The following is a 21,126-nucleotide window of genomic DNA, read 5'->3' on the forward strand; positions in this document are numbered from 1 at the left end:
CTGATATCTCGTATTTCCTAAACCTGCTCTCCGATTTTAGTGATTTTTTTAATATGTTATAGCTTTATTCTTCAAGAATATGGATGTAATAACATTGTTGCTAAACAGATAACTGTTATTGTATACCGGGTGTAACAATGATAGTGTGTTTTTTCCGCAAAGTTTGGAACACCCTGTGGAATATTTTAGCGTAAATGTAAAATATTGAAATTAAAGCTCAACTGTAGCCTTAGGCTTTCTTAACATTTTCCTTTTTGATTCATTCGCTTATGTTGGATAATAAAAAATAGGTATTTTAATAACTAGCAACGTTCTGCATCAATACAGGGTGTTTCTAAATAAGTGCGACAAACTTTAAGGGGTAGTCCTACATAAAAAAAATAATGACTTATAAATGTTTACTTTTACACACATATTATGTCCGCAAATGCTTCGTTTTCGAGATAAGTGATGTTGAATTTTTTCTTGCAATCTGACGATTTATTTATTGCTCTAAAACTGGTTGAGATATGCAAATCAAATTTGGTAGGTTTTAAGAGGTAGTTATTGCGCAGTTTTTGACATACGATTAAGAATTTTTTAGTCACCATTGGCGTGCATACGCGTCATATTACCCGGTCATATTACCCGTATGCACGCCAATGGTGAATATAAAATTCTTAACTGTATGCCAAAAAATGCGTAATGACTACCTCTTAAAACCTGCCAAATTTCATTTGCATAGCTCAACCGGTTTTAGAGCAATAAATAAATCGTCAATTTGTAAGAATAAATTCAACATCCCGTATCTCGGAAACGAAGCATTTGTGGACGTGTTTATAAAGCAAACGGTCATTATTTTTTCATGCAGAATTACCCCTGATAGTTTGTCGCGCTTATTTAGAAACACCCTGTATTGATGAAGAAGGTTGCTAGTTGTTAAAGTACCTAACTTTTTTATTATCCAACATAAGCGAATGAATCAAAAAGCAAGATGTTAAGAAATCCTAAGACTACAGTTGAGTTTTAATTTCAATATTTTATATACACTAGAATATTCCACAGGGTGTTCCAAACTTTGAGGAAAAAACACACTATCCTTGTTACACCCGGTAAACAATGACACTTATCTGTTTAGCAACAGTGTTATTACTAAAGCTCGGATTATAGGCAAAATGCCTTTTTTTGCCTATTTTGCCTATTATAATTGTTTTTTGCACTTTTTGCCTTTTTTCGTAAATTCCGCCTATTTGTGCCTTTTTTTTAAATTTCATGGTTCTACCCATGATATTATTCTATTACTAAACCATTCTATAATAAAATTTTGGGTCAATAATAAAATATCAATGGTTTGTTTATATAACAGATTTCTAGGAAAATGTAGCTGATCGAGACTTGAGGGTTAACTATTCGGAAATCCCTAAGCTTTATTAGTTTATTATCAGTTGTACAGTCGGTTACTGTATCAGAGTTTAGTCACAAATTGCTATATAGTCCAGGGCCCATCTGTTTTGAGATGGACGTTGAGAGGTGACTCAAATTTTTTTGCAGAAATTGCTTGAAAATAACTCAAATAATAATATTTGAGTTATCCTCCCTCTCAAAAAGGTCCGGAACATTGTTTAAATAATTAAAATGTCAAAAAATTAAGGAAAAATTCGATTTTTTTCTTCGTTTTTTGATTATAACTTTAAAAGTATTCATTTCCCAGAAAGGATGTACTGACATAAAAGTTGTGTAATTAAATTTCATACAATATAGAATTATTTAAAAGTTGAAAAAATAGTCACCCTTGTTGCAAAATAGCAATATTTGCGAAAAAAACCATACAAAAACAAGTACTCGCATTTTACGTTTTTCAACCATTTATGCTACACTTATGACCTTCATATTTTACCCAGAAAAACTTTATGATACAGTAAAATAATACTGTAAATTTCATTAAGCTCGGTTCAATAGATTTTGCAAAATAAATTTTGAAATCCAGCTTTCGCAAAAACAATTCATTTTTTCAAAATGTTACAGGACTGAAAATAAAGCAGATAGCAAGTTGAAATTTTTTTTGCGTATAGAAGTGTACTGTACCTTTCATTTGCAATTTGCAAAATTAAAATCGATTAACTACCACCGCGTCAGGAATTTTTTTAAATAAACATTAATTATTGGTGCTACGCGCGGGACAGCGGTGTTCGATTCACATGAAGTTTATTTCCACCAAAATTTCTTCCAATCTTCATCTAATATATTATTTTCTTACTCTATATTTTGTTGTATTTTAATATTTTAATTCCAAAAAAATCAAACTAATTTTATTAATGTTTGTGAAATATTGTTTAAACAATTGTATATGTTTAAAAATAATAAACATTTATTCTCAAGTTAAAATATATGAACAAAGAAAGTTTTTGCTAAAAAAAGTGTTATTTCAAAGGATAGAATATGTGTTTTTATTTTGCAATAAACAAATTTATTTATTTATATCGAAATGTAATAAAAATAAAAATGTATCAATAATTATCAAAGGTCATTGGAATGCCCAATCAGAGCAAACTATCCGGTGTCCTGCGCGCAACACCAATAATTAATGTTTATTTAAAAAAATTCCTGACGCCGTGGTGGTTAATGGATTTTAGTTCTGCAAATTGAAAATGAAAGGTACAGTACACTTCTATAAGCAAAAAAAATTTCAACTTGCTATCTGCTTTATTTTCAGTCCTGTATCAGTTTGAAAAAATGATTTTTTTTTGCGAAAGCTGAATTGCAAAATTTATTTTGCAAAATCTATTGAACCGATCTTAATGAAATTTACAGTATTGTTTAACTGTATCATATAGTTTTTCTTGGTGAAATTTGAAGGTCCTAAGTTTAGCATAAATGGTTGAAAAACGTAAAATGCGAATACTTGTTTTTGTATAGTTTTTTCCCAATTATTGCTATTTTGCAACAAGGGTGACTATTTTTTAAATTCTTAACCAACTTTATATTATAGGAAATTTAATTACACAACTTTTATGTCAATACAACTTTTCTCGGAAATGAATACTCTTAAAGTTATAATCAAAAAACGAAGAAAAAAATCGAATTTTTCCTTCATTTTTTGACATTTTGATTATTTAAACAATGTTCCGGACCTTTTTGAGAGGGAGGAAAACTCAAATATTATTAATTGAGTTATTTTCAAGCAATTTCTGCAAAAAAATTTGAGTCACCTCTCAACGTCCAAATGTACTAATATTTTTACAGATGCGCCCTGGTCTAATATCCTAGTTTAGTTTTGTTGCGTATACCGAAAAGCAAAGAACACGTTTTAAAACGTTTTAGATATTTGTGTAAAAAGATGACATTTAAATTAAGGCTATGGATCGCACCTTATTCGGAACTTTCTCTAGAAGGAGATGGAGCATTTTGTAAACCATGCGGCAAATCGGTAAGTTTTATTTTTTCTCTTTTTTTTCTCGTCCCACAACATAACTAAATTCTAAAGCGGTTTTAGAATTCTAATTATTTTTTTATTAATTCTCAGATTTCAAGTAGAAAAAAGTACTTTATTGACCAGCATTGTGGAACCCCACTTCATAAACGTAATTTGGAAAAATTAAATTCCTCTAAGTTAGCCCAAATATCTCTGCGGGATAGTTTAAGCAGTTCAAAAAAAAAGGAGGAAGACGCATTTAAATTTGATTTATGCCAGATGATGATTGCATCCAACATTCCTCTATAAAAAGTTAATAACCCTAGTTTTAAATGCTTTTTCGAAAAATATCTTAATAAATCCTTACCGGACGAGAGTGCATTGAGAAAACATACTGTGGAAAAATGTTATGTGGAATATATTTCAAAAATTAAGCGGGAGTTAGAGGGAAATTTTTTGTATATTATCGTGGATGAAACGACAGATGTATGCGGCAGGTATATAGCTAATTTAATGATTGGAATTTTGAACGAAAACTTTGCGAGAAAACCTTATTTAGTTGCCGTTAAAGAATTGGAAAAAACAAACAATTTAACAATAAGTCGATTTATACAAGATAGTTTAACAAACCTCTTTTTACCCAACCCTATAACAGTGAATAAAATAGTTTTAATGCTTTCAGATGCTGCGGCATATATGTTAAAAGCTGCTGTTAATTTAAAGATTTTTTATCCTAATTTAATTCATTGCACTTGTGTAGCCCACGGGGTAAATAGAATTGCTGAAGAAATACGAAATCTGTTTCCGTTGGTAAATAATTTTATAAATTTTATGAAAAAAGTTTTTGTAAAGGCTCCGTTGAGGGTGCATATATATAAAGAAATACTTCCCGGTGTCCCTTTGCCACCTAAACCAGTAATTACAAGGTGGGGAACCTGGCTCGAAGCAGTTTTTTTTTACTTTGAACACTGCAATGAAATAGAATTAGTTATGTCAGAATTTGATGATGATATTTCCGAAGCCATTCGAGAAGCAAAAAAAATATTAAAAAATCCCAAATTGAAACAGGAACTCGCTTATATCAATGACAATTATAAATTAATAGTTACCACAATTACCTTATTAGAAAAACAAGGGATAAATTTATGTTTCAGTAAAATTAATAGATAATTTAAAGACGAAAATTAAATCGGCACCTGGAAGTAACGGTCAATTAATTTAAAAAAAAATGATATATGTTTTCGACAAGAATGAAGGTTTTTCGTTTTTATCTAATGTTGCTAAAGTTTTGAATGGGACATTTTCCGAGGAATTACAAATTATGCCAGATTTATTATCCGCTCTGAAATATGCTCCAATTACATCTGTCGATGTCGAACGTTCGTTTTCAATGTACAAATTAATTTTAAGTGATCGAAGACATAGTTTTAAGACCGAAAATATTGAAAAACATTTAGTTGTTTCTATTAATGATAAAATTTTAAGTGGTTATAAATAATAAGTTATATTCCTTTATTGCCTATATTTTGCCTAAATGTTAATATTCCTGCCTTTTTTAATAAAAATCTTTGCCTATATAGGCGCCTTTTTCTTCAATTTTTGTTGCCTATAAATCCGAGCTTTAATTATTACATAGATATTCTTGAAGAATAAAGCTATAACATATTAAAAAATCACTAAAAGCGGAGAACAGGTTTAGGAAATACGAGACATCAAAAATGTCCCATTTTTAAGATGGTGCGTTAATTTTGATACGTAGTGTAAATCCCTTATAGTCGGAGAGATAGAAGCGGATTTTGTGCGTGATAAGTAATGTTATGGAAAAATTATACGGGGATATGTTGAATTAGTTGTGTACCTGACTTTCCCCAACGGGCGGAAAAACAGAGTGGGGGACGAGGGTAGTTATAAGGGGTCAAAGCCGCGGTTTTTATTATTTTATTTGTGACGCTCATGATCGAGATAGTACACCAAAATTTGGGAATAAGTAGGTTATGATGTAACTAAGTAAAATCTCCAGGGACGGAACGCTGCGTGGCCGACAAAGGGGTGGGCGCAGGAACAAATATAAAAATTATAAGGGATTTTTTGTGACGCTCATAATCGATGTGGAATAAGTAGGTCCTGACGTATCTAAGTAGAGTCTCCAGGGGCGGAACGCTGCGTGGACGACAAAGGTGTGGGGGCAGGGGTAAATATAAAAATTATAAGGTGTTTTTTGTGACGTTCGTTCCCGACGCGGCGTTCCGCCCTTGGAGATTTTACTTAGTTACGTCATGACCTACTTATTCCCAAATTTTGGTGCACTATCTCGATCATGAGCGTCACAAAAAAATAATAAAAACCGCGACTTTGACCCCTTATAACTACTCTCATCCAACACTCTGTTTTCAGCCCGTTGGGAAAAGTCATATACACAACTAATTCAACATACCCTCGTATAGTTTTTCCATATTACTTATCACGCACAAAATCCGCTCCCAGCTCTTAGACTATTACGATTATATAATTAAGTTTAATGTATTCTCTGGTAACTAAAAGTTAGACCACACTGACTTAAAATATCAGAAACGTTCATATTGCAGTTGACATATAAAGAAATAAAAAGCTCAAGAACAGAAACTGGGTTGAAGTTAAGGTGAAAAAACTTATATAAAAGGTTACTTACATTAAAGGATATTCGTGTAAACCAGGAACGTATGTACAAATTGTTAAGTTTACTTCTACTATATCACCTGGACATATTTCAAAATCAGTTTTGTCAAGCGAAACTTTCATGCCTTTCGGTTTCTAAAAATGACAAAGAAACAATATTTACAATTATTGAATAAACGCAAATAATAAGTGTTGACTACAAACATTTAACCAGATTTTCAACGAAAACTTTGTTTTCGTTTATAAATTCGCAAAATCTGTTCGTTCGTTCGTTCGCCTGCGCGTCGCCGCCCCTGCAATAGTTGGGGTCAATCTACCATCATTGTATTCTTGTTTAGTTTTGTTTCCTGAATCCAAATCTAAAGACGATTTTCTTCTAATTTTCTGAGGATGATTCCCGGAGTGAAAATCGAAATTTTAAGCAATAGTTCATTTTAAAAAAATGTATTTTCATTACACCTACAATTGTGGCTCAATCCCATAAACAAAATACTAATGCCTGGTTGCACCCTGGTTGCTTATAGATAGAGCCGCCTTAAGTCTCAATTACGTTGCACCATAACTTTCGATTCTTCCCTAAGCTATCCACGTGGCAATCCATTGTGGCAAGCTAAAAATAGATCTAAGACTCAATGGTGCAATACGTATGACTCGTAATCTGAGCTTAAAGCATTTCTTAAGCTTAAGATATGTTGGTGCAACCAGAAATAAGTGCTAAATATACTCCGTCTAATTTATTTACCATTGCACGTCATTCGCGTCATAGCCCGTGACGTCACGTGATACCAACACGAAATATTTAGGCGGTAGGTGTGTTCTTTTTTAGAATCATTTGCCGAGTGCACTGGCGTTACAGCCACTAGACATATTTTATTATGTACGCGTAGAAATAATATTTAAAGATTTCTATTAATGTTAACTTAAAGAAATACACAATAATATTTTTCATTTAATTTGTATAAATGGATTATAAAGCGTTTTTATGAAGCACATTTGTTCGGAACACACTAACTGTAATCGAACGAAGGTGATATTTTGGCATACATTGGTAACATTTATTTAACAGTTGCGGTGATGACACTTCATATTTGTTTTTATTCTTTACTATAATTATTTGTTTTATTATAATTACTGTTTTTATTATTTACTTTAACGTAAGATTATAACTTAATTCTTATTTTCTATTTCTAAAGTTTTTATTTATTTACATTGAATATTAATTTATTTTGCTGTATAATCAATCCACTTCCGCAAAAATTATGTGATGTATGTGATTTAAAATGAATTCAAGAATTTTTTGTAATTGGGCAACAATGTCAACTTAGATCTCTAACGTAAATAATGACGTGCAACGGTAAGTAAATTAGACGGACTGTATATAATTCATTTTATTCGCTGTTCATCTATAAGTTTCAGGAATCCTGCACAAAACTTGTCAGGCCCTACAACTTTACCATCATTAGTTTTTACTTTATCGTACTATATACGTAGTATAGTATAATAAATAAAGTTATAGGATCGTGCAAAAAATTTTTTTTCAGATTTCACTTTTTTTACGTTTTGAGTCCCCCTGAGTCTAAAAAGCAAATAAAAAAAACATGTCGGAAGTATGTACGTACGTATGTACGTACGTACGTATGTACGTACGTATGTCGCCACCGCCCAGCAAAAACTACCAGACCGATTTCAATGAAATTCGGTATGAGTAAGTTTAAGAGAATTTTGTCGAGAAACTAAGCTTTTAAAAAAAATCTCTCAAAGGGGGGCCGAAATAGGGGGGTTATTTAGGGTCCATTTTTGCAAATTTTGACCGAAACGAATGAAATTTAACTCAAAGTTAGCTCATTGATAGGTTAATCTAAATACGAAATTTGACATTTCCAAATTCAAAATGGCGGCCAAAATGGCCGACTGCCCACCCGACACATTTCTCTACCTATCTAAAAACTTGTTTAAGATAAGTTTAATTTGAAAAAGTCGTTATATAGCCTAAAGATGGGGCTCTAAGAGGAAGATTATTATTTTTCAGAAAAAGTTATGGGTTGCCTATATTTAAGGGGTCAAAATTTGACATAATTTTGAACTAGATTTTCTCAAAAATGGCTCCAAGGAATTTGTTTATTTTTTGATGTAGTTTTGATATCCTCTAGGTAAATGGAATGACATCAGCCAGATTTCTTAATTTCCCATAAGAGGGGAGTTATGAATTTTTTATAAAAAAATATTCGGCTGCCCGTAACTTCCTTTGTAATAGAAACTAAAATCTGAAATTTTGCAGATATACATGATACTTTATTATCTATTATAACAATAAATTTTACCCAAAATATGGCTTCCGGTTGAAACGGAAATGAAAAAAAAATCTTAATTTTTTTAGATACGCCCTGTATATTTTTACATATTTTGAAAGAATCCAAAATTACCTTTCCAATGACATAAAACTCGTTGCTGTAGCTCAAAAACTCGAAAAGTTATAGTAAATAGAAATTTTGCTATAATCTTGTGTGTGTTCTCTCTCACGCGATGATAGCAGAGCATTATTATAGGGCAGTGAATGAGGGTACTTGGCTCCGAATTCCATCCTACTACATCGATGTACTTGATATTTTCACAGAAGGTAGGGAATTGCTCAAGAAACAAAATCTACCCTATATACTATGGCGCTTTTTATCTTGGGGCGGTTCCCACCCCTTCAAGGGGGTGAAAAATTTGTTGGTCAAAATAACGAAAGTGGCTAGAAAACCCATTTTTAAGCAAAAACTGGTCTATACTTTTTTTTTGAGAACTCGATACTTTTTGAGTTATGCGTAGTTGAAAATTGGCCATTTTCATTGAAAAATTACACCTTTTCGGACGGTTTTTTGTGAATACCTTAAAAACTATACATCGAACTAAAAACACTGTATAAAACATTTTTTTAGATTATAAATAATAAAGAGATTCGTTCCTTCGTAAATGTTCTGTTAATAATACAAAAAGATATATGGTAGGTGAAAAAGAGTTTGCTTTTTTGGTGCATGCTCAAATTGGTGTATTCAAGTTGAAATAACAGAGGAACGGTAGGTTTTAGGTGTGTAATGCTATCAACGCCTTTTGTAGTGTTTGAAAAGGCCTTTAAAACGAGCCCCGTTAGATCGACGCTGTCAAGCCAAAACGGCATAAACGACAATAAATTGATTTTTCAAGAAAGCCAAAAAACTGATTATTTTTATTTTTACCAATTCTGCTTATCTGCACAGTGACTCAAAAAAATTGGTGATTTTTTTTTCAAATTTTAATATTTTATGAACATTAATGTGGCTGAAAATACTGTCTGAAATAAATTAAAAACTAGAAAATGGCGCTTATGTCCAATCAAGATATAACATTGGTGAATATGCCAAACGTACCTCTGGCGTTTGTGTCGATCGCATCGTTGTAAGGTTAGCCAATATGGCGCTTAAAAGGGATAGTTTAAACATATTGTACAAATCTCATTGTTGTCTAATTACTTCAAAGATAATACAGTAACATTTTCGAAAGCAATCAAAGATAAATCTAGTTAAAATTGAAAAACCATCTTAATTGATTCTTTGCATTTTTGCATAAAATTTGATTTTTGAGCATGTTCCACCAATTTTAAATAGAAATAAACATCATATTTAGATTCAGCGACCTCGAAAACATAAAGAATCATCAAAATTTGTCATTCACCTTAAAGTTGATTTTCGTGGTCGGTATAACATCATTTTAGGGGTTGCTGCCGCTTGCCTAACACTAGGTGTGCGATTTTTAAAGTCATATAACTTTTTTCCTATTACATATTTTGACTGGAAATTTTTCAGAAAACTTCTTCATCACTTATATTTTAATACTGTATTGGTTAAAATTATAAGCTAAAAACTTCGTCGCTCAACTTTTTTAATTAAACATGAAACTAACGAAATCTGACGACAAAATGTTTAAAAATTAATAACTCCTTTTTGAATTCGTTTAAACACTTTAGACAAAGCTCGTTGGTATCTAAATACTTAAAAAATGACACAGTAAAATTTTCAAAAGGAAATATTTACAGCGACCAAAGATACAGTGAGGTAAAGTTGAAAAATCATCAAAATTGATTTTTTGAATTTTTACATGAAATTTGATTTTTGAACATGTTCCACCAATTCTAGATAAAAATAAACTTCATATTCGGATTCAGCTACCTCGAAAATATAAAGAATTATAAAAATTTGCCATTCACCTCCCATGGTCGCTTTTTCGATTTCTAAGCCTCAAATTAGGAGTGTGCCGTTCGCCGCCGTGTAAGTGAGCTATGGAGTGACGTCAGAATTACGCCTCTTTTCGCTTTGACAAGTTGTTGCTAAATCAGTTTTAAGCGTACCCTAATTATTAATTGTAATTCTATATTTTTGATAGATTAATAATATAATTTGTGTGTTAATTTTAATTGATTTCATATTTTTAGTTTTGATTTGATTTTGTTCTAGTGTTACTTTTAGGTGATATTATTCTAGGTATATAAGGTAAGAAATACTTAAATTTTTAAAATATGTTAAACAATGTTGTTTTGAAGCTATTTTCTTGTGGCATTTTTGTAACTAACTATTTTTAATGGGAAATAAGCCACAATTTTACTAAAAAAATGATTTTATTAACGTCCAAATAGGATCCGATTTAACCGTCGAAACGTTAATAAAAACATTTTTTTAGTAAATTTGTGGCTTATTAGACAAGCCGAAAACGGCGGGTTCGTCGGAGAAAATATTCCCATGACATTTTTTGCATAATCACGTTCGTGAGACATCCCAGAATAAGGTTCAAGAAGTCGCCCAAGGGAAAAGTGGTCCAAATTAAAAAAAAAAAATTTTTTAATCAAATTGCAAAAATCAATATTTTTGGCCCGGACAAATTTTGTTTAGATTTTTTGGACCATTCTGGATAAAAAGATTTCTTATAATTTTTCTCTAAAGTTGATCGTTTTCGAGATATAAACAATTTAAAATTGAAAAAAACGAAAAATGGCGATTTTGAAGGCTTAATAACTCTATTAAAAGTTATTACTATGAAAATCAGAAAGTGACTAAATCAAAGTTTAAAGCACCCCCTACAAGATCCTGGAGAAATTTTTGTCATTATTACTTTATCGTACTATATACGTAGTATAGTATAATAGATAAAGTTATAGGATCGTGCAAAAAAAAATTTTTCAGATTTCATTTTTTTCGACGTTTTGAGTCCCCCTGAGTCTAAAAAGCAAATAAAAAAAACATGTCGGAAGTATGTACGTACGTACGTACGTACGTACGTATGTACGTACGTACGTATGTCGCCACCGCCCAGCAAAAACTACTGGACCGATTTTGATGAAATTCGGTATGAGTAAGTTTAAGAGAATTTTGTCGAGAAACTAAGCTTTTAAAAAAAACCTCTCAAAGGGGGGCCGAAATAGGGGGGTTATTTAGGGCCCATTTTTGCAAATTTTGACCGAAATGAATGAAATTCAACTCAAAGTAAGCTCATCGATAGGTAAATAAAAATACGGAATTTGACATTTCCAAATTCAAAATGGCGGCCAACATGGCCGACCGCCCACCCGACACATTTCCCTATCTATCTAAAAACTTGTTTAAGATAAGTTTAATTTGAAAAAGTCGTTATATAGCCTAAAAATGGGGCTATAAGAAGGATGTTATCGTTTTTCAGAAAAAGTTACGGGTTGCCTATATTTAAGGGGTCAAATTTTGACATAAATTTGAACTAGATTTTCTCAAAAATGGCTCCAAGGAATTTTTTTATTTTTTGATATATTTTTTATATCCTATCAGTAAATTGAATGACATTAATCGTATATCTTAACTCCCCATAGGAGGGGAGTTATGAATTTTTTATAAAAAAATATTCGAGTGCCCGTAACTTCCTTCTCAATAGAAACTAAAATTTGAAATTTTGCAAACATATATGGTACTTTATTATCTATTATCATAATAAATTTTACCAAAAATATGGCTTCCGGTTGAACCGGAAATGAATAAAAAATCTTAATTTTTTTAGATACGCCCTGTATATTTTAACATATTTTGAAAGAACGCAAAATTACCTTTCCAATGACATAAAATTCATTGCTGTAGCTCAAAAACTCAAAAAGTTACGGTAAATAGAAATTTTGCTATAATCTTATGTGTGTCCTCTCTCACGCGTTCATAGCAGAGCATTATCGTAGGGCAGTCAATGAGGGTATTTGGCTCCGAATTCCATCCTACTACATTTATGTACTTGATATTTTCACAGTAAGTAGGGAATAGCTCAAGAAGCAAAATCTACCCTATATACTATGGCGCTTTTATCTTGGGACGGTTCCCACTTCTTCAAGGGGGTGGAAAATTTGTTGGTCACAATAAGCACGGAAGTGGCTAAAGAACCTATTTCTAAACAAAAACTGTTTTCATTGAAAAATGACACCTGTTCGGACGGATTTTTTGTGAATACCTTAAAAACTATGCATCGAACTAAAAACACTATACAGTGTGTCAATTTTAAAACTTACAATGGCTATATCTCACGAACAAAAACTGATATCGAAAAATGCTTGAAACCGTTTCTAGGGTAGTAAGGGGGAACTAAAATGACATGAAAGAGAACTCCCCATCAACCCCCTAGGCCCCACCCATCACAACCAAAAAAGTTTAAATTGCAAACCCCTACTTGTGATAGATAATTGAAAAGGCTATAAAAAATGCTATTCAATGGTATAAGTAATAATTATACAGGGTGAAGCAATAATTGTGAAACTTTGGCTTAAATGAAAAATTTAATAAGGTTTTCTTGAATTACAAATTTATTAAAAATGTCAAATAAGTAAATATTTAATGTGACTTCCGTTATTTGTTAAACCATAATACAGCCTATTTTCAAATTCTGCACAAAATTTAGCAAATGTTCTAGTAATAGGGCGACATGCTTGAGTAATTCTTTCTCGCAATTCCCCAAGTGAAGCTTGAGTTTTATAAACAACTGATTTAGGGTAACCCCATAGAAAAAAGTAATATACTATCCTACTATAAAAAGTACTATCCAATGGTATAAATAATAATTATACAGGGTGTTAATATCAGCTGGCTTACTATGACGTTTGTATTTGTAATGCTATCTCCCGGACTATTATTTTAAATGGTAAGTGTCCGCTCGTACTTTTTTCTGTTAATTAAAACTTAATTTGCCATTTTTGTTTTAAATCAGTTGTTTATAAAACTTAACTTGCGTCACTTGGGAAATTGCGAGAAATAATTACTCAAGCATGTCGCCCTATTACTAGAAAAACATTTGTCAAATTTCGTGCAGAATTTGAAAATATACTGTATTATTGTTTACAAAACAACGGAACCCACTTTGAACATTTACTTAATTGACATTTTTATCAAATTTGTAGTTCAACAAAACCTCATTAAATTTTTCATTTAAGCCAAAGTTTCACAATTATTGCTTCACCCTGTATAATTATTATTTATACCATTGGATAGCATTTTTTATAGCCTTTTCAATTATGTATCACAAGTAGGGGTTTGCAATTTAAACTTTTTTGGTTGTGGTGGGTGGGGCCTAGGGGGTTGATGGGGGTGAGTTCTCTTTCATGTCATTTTGGTTCCCCCTTACTATCCTAGAAACGGTTTCAAGCATTTTTCGTTTTCAACTTTTGTTCGTGAAATATAGCCATTGTAAGTTTTAAAATTGACACACTGTATAAAACATTTTTTAGATTATAAATAATAAAGAGATTCGTTCCTTCGTAAATGTTCTATTTATAATATACAAAAAGAGATATGGTAGGTGAAAATAGTTTGTTTTTTGGTGCATGCTCAAATTGGTGTATTCAACTTGAAATAACAGAGGAACGGTAGGTTTTAGGTGTATAATGCTACCAACACCTTTTGTAGTGTTTGAAAAGGCCTTTAAAACGAGCACCGTTAAATGTCGGTTACTTACAAACTAAGCGAGATATGGTGCAAAAAAATATATGACTAATGTACTTTAAGGAAAAATGAAAAGTATATACATTTAACTCCCCATCCACCATAATTTAAATGCTTTGTTTTCCTTCTACAATACCTTTTAATATATATAGTGTTATTTCTACTTTCAAAAAGTTGAACGGGTTTAAAATGAATGGTTTTTGTAAAAAATGTGATCGAATTATAGATTGAATTTTTAAATTTTCTTAAAAATCTTCCTTTTTCTCCATGTAATTCGAAAATAAAAATATTTCTCCCCTGAGAAGTGGTGGGAACTTCCCCCACGATAAAAGCGCCATAGTATATAGGATAGACTTTGAATTAGGAGATTGGGCTACTCCCAAAATTTCATTAAAATCCATGCAGTAGGATAAAATTTGGAGATAATATCTTGTTCTTAATCTCGCGCATGGACTGGCGTAATCGAAATAGAATGAAATTCAAATATTGTAAACTATTAATTTCTCAGAAAAATGAACTAATTTGAAATGAAAGTATGACTATAATATTCTATTGATTTATGCAATAATCTACACATCTATAGTGTGTCCCCGAAATATGGCATCGAACATTTTCTCAAATGCAGGAATTAATGATGCGTAGAACCATAAAATACTTTTAAGTACAGTAGGTGTTTCTAAAATATCAAAATAACGAGTAACTTTGTTATTTTTATAGAATGCCAGTATCTAGTACCATAACGATAATAGATCGGTACGATAAAGTTCTCGGGCGGCCCTTCCGTCCAGCGTTTTTTTAATAGTTGACGTGATTTTTTCGATGATAATCTTGTTTGAGATTCCGTGTCTTCAATCGTATTCTGCCTTCAATCTGCAAAAGTTACTTCCACATATTTTTTATAAGTGTCTAGTTTCTCTTCCACATTTAATAAAGGTTTTTTTTATTGTCTGCCAAATTCCCAACTATTTAAGCCTTGTATAAGCCTGCAGTTTTTTGCATAGTAAATAAATCGTTTGCATAAAAAATTTGCATATTAAATAAACAAACTGCCGTTATACCTTTTTAAATAAATCGTGTTTATGTTTTACGTCCAAGCTATTAATGGTTTCCCACCTTTAAACGTATCGGACGAGTTTGGCAACTACGGGCAACTACCACTGTGTCAGTGACAGTTTTAGATGACATACTCCTCCGATACGTCTAAAGGTTGGAAACTGTCAATACCATAGAGGTATATATTAACATAGAGTGAGCCCACACTCCGCGTTTTCTGACGAACAGATCTCTTCGACTGGTTTGCGGTATCTCTTTCCAGCATATTGTATCGAGAAATTAAGATGACAATAAGTGTAAGTATATGCACGGAAAGGGAGGACTACTGTCGCAGCTTTACTATGCGTAAGAGTGAGACAGCTCTGATCCAAAGAAAAAAGATGGTGTCGTCACTTAATTCTGAACGACACTCTGTCTATGATAATATAATATAAGTCTATGGTCAATACATATAACGTAAATTTCTAGGTTTCTGTCGAAAATTTCCTATCTCCACTAGTTCCATCTCTTTTTATTTCAACACGTTTTATGTTTTCTGCTGTTTAAGTTATTTTACCGGTTAATAGCGCACTCTTCAGTAGTTTTAGGTTATATTTTTTTGACACTGCGTCGAATCCTCTTTAGTCTAAACCTAATTTTGGCAATCAATGGGTTATGGTTTGACTTGATATCGGCTTCTGGGTATGTCTTGCCTGATGTTATGCTATTACGAAATATTTTATTGATCATAATGTAATGTATTTGATTTCTCACTATGTGGCCTGGAATCTCTTGAGGTGATTTCCATGTGCATAATCTTCTCTATGGGAGTTTAAAATAAGTGTTAGTAACCAAAAACTCTTCTGTTACAAATTCAGCCAATCGGTCTCCTGGCTCATTTCTTCTTCATTGTATTCTACCAATCTTGGCCATTAGGTCACACATAATCAAAGTTAACTCGTTTTTAGGAAGGCCTTATAAGGCGTTGGATAATTCACTATACAGTAATGAGCACGCTAATAACTGGAAAAATAGCTTGAAAGATTTTTTTTTTGAGTGAATTTGATGGCCTTGGCCTAGGCAATTAGCCATTTTGTTATTTTAAAAACAAACAAATTTGATATTTTCAATCAGAGGAATTTTTTCTGTATTTCTAACTCTAAATACATAACAAACTAACATTATTATCTACAATTATTATCTAAATAATACTCTGTTTTGGTTGTTCATTTTTTTTGTAAATTTTTATTTTTTTTGTATTTTTTTTGCATTTTTTTTTATTTTGTTAATTTGTTTTTTTTTATTAATTTTTTTATTGTTATTTTTTATAAATTGTTTTTTTTACTACGCTAAGACGTAAACCCGATTCATCCTCGCGGAGGTTTACATCTTCTTAGTTTTTTTTTGCATTTTTTATTTTTTTTGTTTTTTTTTGCATTTTTTATTTTTTTTTTTTTTATTTTTTTTTTCCTTTTCTCTTTTTTTTTGTTCTTTTCTTTTTTCAATTATAATATACAATAATTACTTAAATCTACAGGATTTAAAACAAAATAACAACAAAACAAACATGTTTGTTTTGTTTTAACAAACATGCCTGCTTTGTTTTAACAAAATTTCTTAAATACAGGGTAAATTTTATTGCTACAATCTATATTTACAATTTTTGATATGTTCGTAAATTGTTTTTAATATATTAATCTCTTCAGAAAAAATCAAATTGTTCAGGTAGACGGGAAGTGGAATTTTTAATATATTAAGATTATCATAAAATTTGTAATATGAAGGGGGGTAAGAGCATGATTACATCTCAATCTATTTATAACTCTTATGAAATGGCGATTTGATACAGAATGAAACCATCTTTTAATGGGAATTTCAGGTCGCATTTGTTTGTAATTACTACCAGTTCTCGTGTTTCGATAATACCTTTGCCAATTTTCTTTTTGGTGTCGTCTACTAATAATATCAATATCCGAAATGGGTAGTAAGTTCATGGGAAGTTCTTCGCCTATTTCTAGGGCGGATTTGGCTAGCCTGTCTACTATTTCGTTACCCCTAATGCCTGCGTGTCCCTTTATCCATGATATAATGATGTTTTTTCCTAAATTTGCAATTTAATTATAAAGAGTCATAATTTCCAGTTCTATATGATTGAGTTGTTGGTACTTATGTACGTTAGTTAGTCTATCAACGACACTCTTACTGTCTGTAAATATTATGCAGCTATAGGGTTCGTTACTAAATATGTGTCTTAAAGCAAAAAGTATCGCTATCATTTCAGCGGTGTATATCGATGATTCACAAGGCAATTTGAATAATTTTTTAAATCCACTTTGAATATTGATTATTGCACATCCTACTTTGTTTTGTACTTTGGATCCATCTGTATAGTAAAACTGATAATGTGGCCATTTATGAAGTATAAATGATTGAAAAACGACTGGATTTAAATTAATATCTATAAAAAAAGTATTAATTTGTTTTGAGAAAATTTCTTCTAATACATGGGAATACATAGGTGAAACTTGATTTTCATAAGTATAGAAAGTACTTCGGTATTGAGATATTTTCAAGTAACTATCTACAAGAAGGGGACATTTTTTCTTTGTCCAATATTTATGAGTTAGATCTAAAATTGATAACTTATGTATATCCTGCAGATAGTTTGTATTTTTTCCTATAGTTCTAGTAATAAATTTATCACTTAAAAACTGTCGTCGAAATTCCAGGGGTGGTTCTATCGCCTCAACTTCCATTATATTAACGGGTGTAGACTTCAAATATCCAAGACAAAGTCGAAGACATTTATTTTTTTGTATTTCTAATTTATTCAAATGTGTGTTTGCAGCAGTTCCATACAGATGACAACTGTAATCGAAAATAGGACGAATCATAATACGGTAAAATAAAAGTGCTATATTTGGATCGGCACCCCAATTAGTTCTACAAAAGGCTCGTAGAATATTCATTGCATTTTCAGACTTTTTTATGATATGATGCATGTGATCCTTCCATAGAAGTTTTCTATCCAAATAAGTACCGAGATATTTTATACAATTTTTAATAGGATATTGAATTTGACCTACTGCCAAATGACCTTGTGGAATTTGACGATTTCTGGAGAAAATGCAAATTTCTGTTTTAGATTCTGATATTGCTAAACCAATATTTTGATAGTGATTAAGAACAGCCTTAATTGAGACATTAAAATTATTTTTACATATATCCAATGATTTGTGGGATGTGTAAACTACTACATCATCAGCATATTGAATAATCTTTGTTGTGCTATTAATACAATTTTCTAAATCAATATTATATAAAATATATAACATTGGACTTAATATGCTACCCTGTGGTAGTCCTATATTTGTAAGACGTGGAGTGGAGATGGAGTTGTTGATTTTTAAAACCGTCCATCTATTAGTGTACAGTGTCCTCAGAAATCTAGCCAAGTTGATGGGAAAACCAATGTCTAGTAGTTTTTTATACATAATGTCCAAATTAACGGTATCGAATGCAGAAGAGACATCTAGAAAAGCAGCCATAGTATACGCATTATCAGTAAAGTTTATTAGTATAGATGAGACTAAGGAAGTTATCGCATCTTGAGTTGATTTTGATTTTCGAAATCCATATTGAGATTTTGGGAAAATATCTTCTTGCTCTAACCAGTGTTCAATTCTATTTTTTATTAATCTTTCTAACGTCTTTAGGAAGCAAGAAGCTAGGGATATTGGTCTATATGAACTATAAGAATTTTTTGGTTTTCCAGGTTTTTTAATAGGTATTAGAATATATTCCTTCCAACTCTCTGGAATTTGTGACGTGTCATTCCAAATTTCATTAAAAATATATAATAATGATATTTTATATTGAAGTGGTATATGGTATATCATGGAATATGAAATATTGTCTTTACCTGGAGCACTGCTATTTAGATTAAGCTTAAAAGATGGAAAATATAATACATTGCGAAACAAAAAGAGATGAAACTAGTGGAGGTGAAAATTATCGTTATTAACGTATTAATAATTACCATTACATTACATAGTTTCCCATCTTTAGACGTCTGTGACAGGAGTATTTTATAAAATTCTACTGTCACAGTGACAGTTGTCATACTCCTCTGATACGTCTAAAGGTGGGAAACTATGTAATGTAATGTTATTTTAGATAATTTTACGATAATTTCAACCTCCACTAGTTTCATCTCTTTTTATATTTCGCAATTTATTATGTTTTCCATCTTTTGAGCTATTTTGCCGGTTATTAGCGCGCTCATCACTGTATATAATTTATTTGGTTGGATCAGAGAGAGCAGCATATGTGCCTCCTGATGAGAGACTAATAAGTTTCGAAACCGGTAGAGGTGCTTGCTGCACTCTCTGATTGAACTAGAATATAATGCGGCTGTAGTTTTGTGTTGCAACGAAATTGAAAATGGTTATTGGAGCTGAACCGCGCTGAGCAAATGGGACGTGAATTATAAATTGTAAAATTCCCTCATCTTCCTTAGCCTCAGCATCCGTTATGGTTTGCAAATTGTAGAAGCCTCGGAGGTGTAACCAGCGAGGGTTCTAATTGTTTTCAGTCTGGTGGGATGTAGAGTAACATTATGTTGTTTTATATGCCATTAGATTGAAAACTTAGTCTTTTGCTGGCAGTTGTCACTATGGCATCTATGAAGTTTCGTTCGATGCAATCCGTGACTGCACGCCGGGGTTTGTTTTGGTTGGATCAGAGAGAGCAGCATATGCGCCTCCTGATGAGAGACTAATAAGTTTCGAAACCGGTAGAGGTGCTTGCTGCACTCTCTGATTGGACTAGAATATGTTGCGGCTGTATTTTCGTTTTGCAACGAAATTGAAAATGGTTATTCATATTTGTTTATTATTATTTCAGGGATCTCCCTCCTAAAATATATTCCATTCCCATTTATAGTATGCATATGACGATTGTTATATACATAATTATGTGATAACATCTGCTAGTTAGAAACATCCACATTCAAATATGTAAACTATATACATGAGTAATATACATTATCCAAAAATTATAAACTAAGTTACAAAATGAAAGGAAGGTATTTTAGTTAGCCATGTGATAATCTTACCGACAAAGGTGTATAGAACAGATGTCCACACAGGTTAGTATCATTTATGAATTTGATTATTCTGGTATATTCGTAATTTATGAAGCAGAAATTGATCAGAATCTCACTTGGATCGGTAGTTACTTTCGGTACCCCGCATTTGTACTTCATGGGTACTGCCAGCTGATACATTTCGGACCCGTACATCATTACGATCATCCTTTCGCCAATTTCGTCTAGTAAATTAGCAGTTAGCTTTATCTGGAAATAATTATTTATTTAACAGTATACAAATTCTTTAAGAGGCCACATCAGCTCGTCATCAATATTACTTCGGGGGATAGTAGCACACCCTTTTTAGAACTTTCTGCGAAACTTTGACAACAGTGCGTCGACAGTATTTGAGACTATCTAGATGAATATTGTGACAATATACTCATAGGCGCGCTAAATGAAAGTAATAGAAAACTATTTTATTATTAGGAAATAAATATTTATAAAAATAAACCAAAATAGCTGAAAATTTTATGTTAAGGTGATACAGTAGCGATCAACAGGTAGCAACAAACGCGGTCCAAGATTGCGAAAGTTCTACGAACTTTTAAAAGTGAGGCAACAGTGCATTGGTAATTAGACACTGACAGTGACGTTTACACTATCAAAAACAATAATTTTTATACACATAGGCGCGAAATGTTGCCAAGTCAGTGACGTTCGATTTCTTGTTATAAAAAAATCGATTTTTAGTAGTTCCAAGATTACACAAAATCTAGGCATGGGATAAAAAAGTTTATTTGAAGAAAGTGTATTTTTTTGTCTTTCTTAATGGCGGTACAGGCTCCTTTTTCCAATATTTTATTTAGTTATGGAGTAATTTCCACATACTAACATATTTCTGAAATTGGGCTCTGTACCGCCATTCTTTATTATATTACGAATATGTGTGCCAAATATCTCGACAAAATTTTCAAAATTAGAGCCGCAATCTTGGAACACGTTTG

At 31.7% G+C, this 21,126-nt stretch overlaps 2 protein-coding genes across 2 annotated transcripts in view; one reads left to right on the top strand and one right to left on the bottom strand.

The window, feature by feature from the left end:
* The window catches only part of LOC114331342 (hydrocephalus-inducing protein-like), a 691,883-nt gene that overhangs the window by 590,586 nt on the left and 80,171 nt on the right, over positions 1-21,126 (bottom strand). Inside the window, exons 11-12 of the mRNA XM_050647266.1 lie at positions 20,147-20,386; positions 6,060-6,181 (exon numbers count right to left, since the gene is read on the bottom strand). Coding sequence (XP_050503223.1) covers positions 6,060-6,181; positions 20,147-20,386 — 362 coding nt within the window. The remainder of the gene's footprint in view (positions 1-6,059; positions 6,182-20,146; positions 20,387-21,126) is intronic.
* LOC114331344 (uncharacterized) overlaps positions 20,079-21,126 on the top strand; it is a 215,110-nt gene continuing 214,062 nt past the window's right edge. Inside the window, exon 1 of the mRNA XM_050647270.1 lies at positions 20,079-20,179. Coding sequence (XP_050503227.1) covers positions 20,168-20,179 — 12 coding nt within the window. The 5' untranslated portion in view covers positions 20,079-20,167. The remainder of the gene's footprint in view (positions 20,180-21,126) is intronic.

Source organism: Diabrotica virgifera, chromosome 3 (genome assembly GCF_917563875.1).
Source record: "Diabrotica virgifera virgifera chromosome 3, PGI_DIABVI_V3a".
Lineage (NCBI taxonomy): Eukaryota > Metazoa > Arthropoda > Insecta > Coleoptera > Chrysomelidae > Diabrotica > Diabrotica virgifera.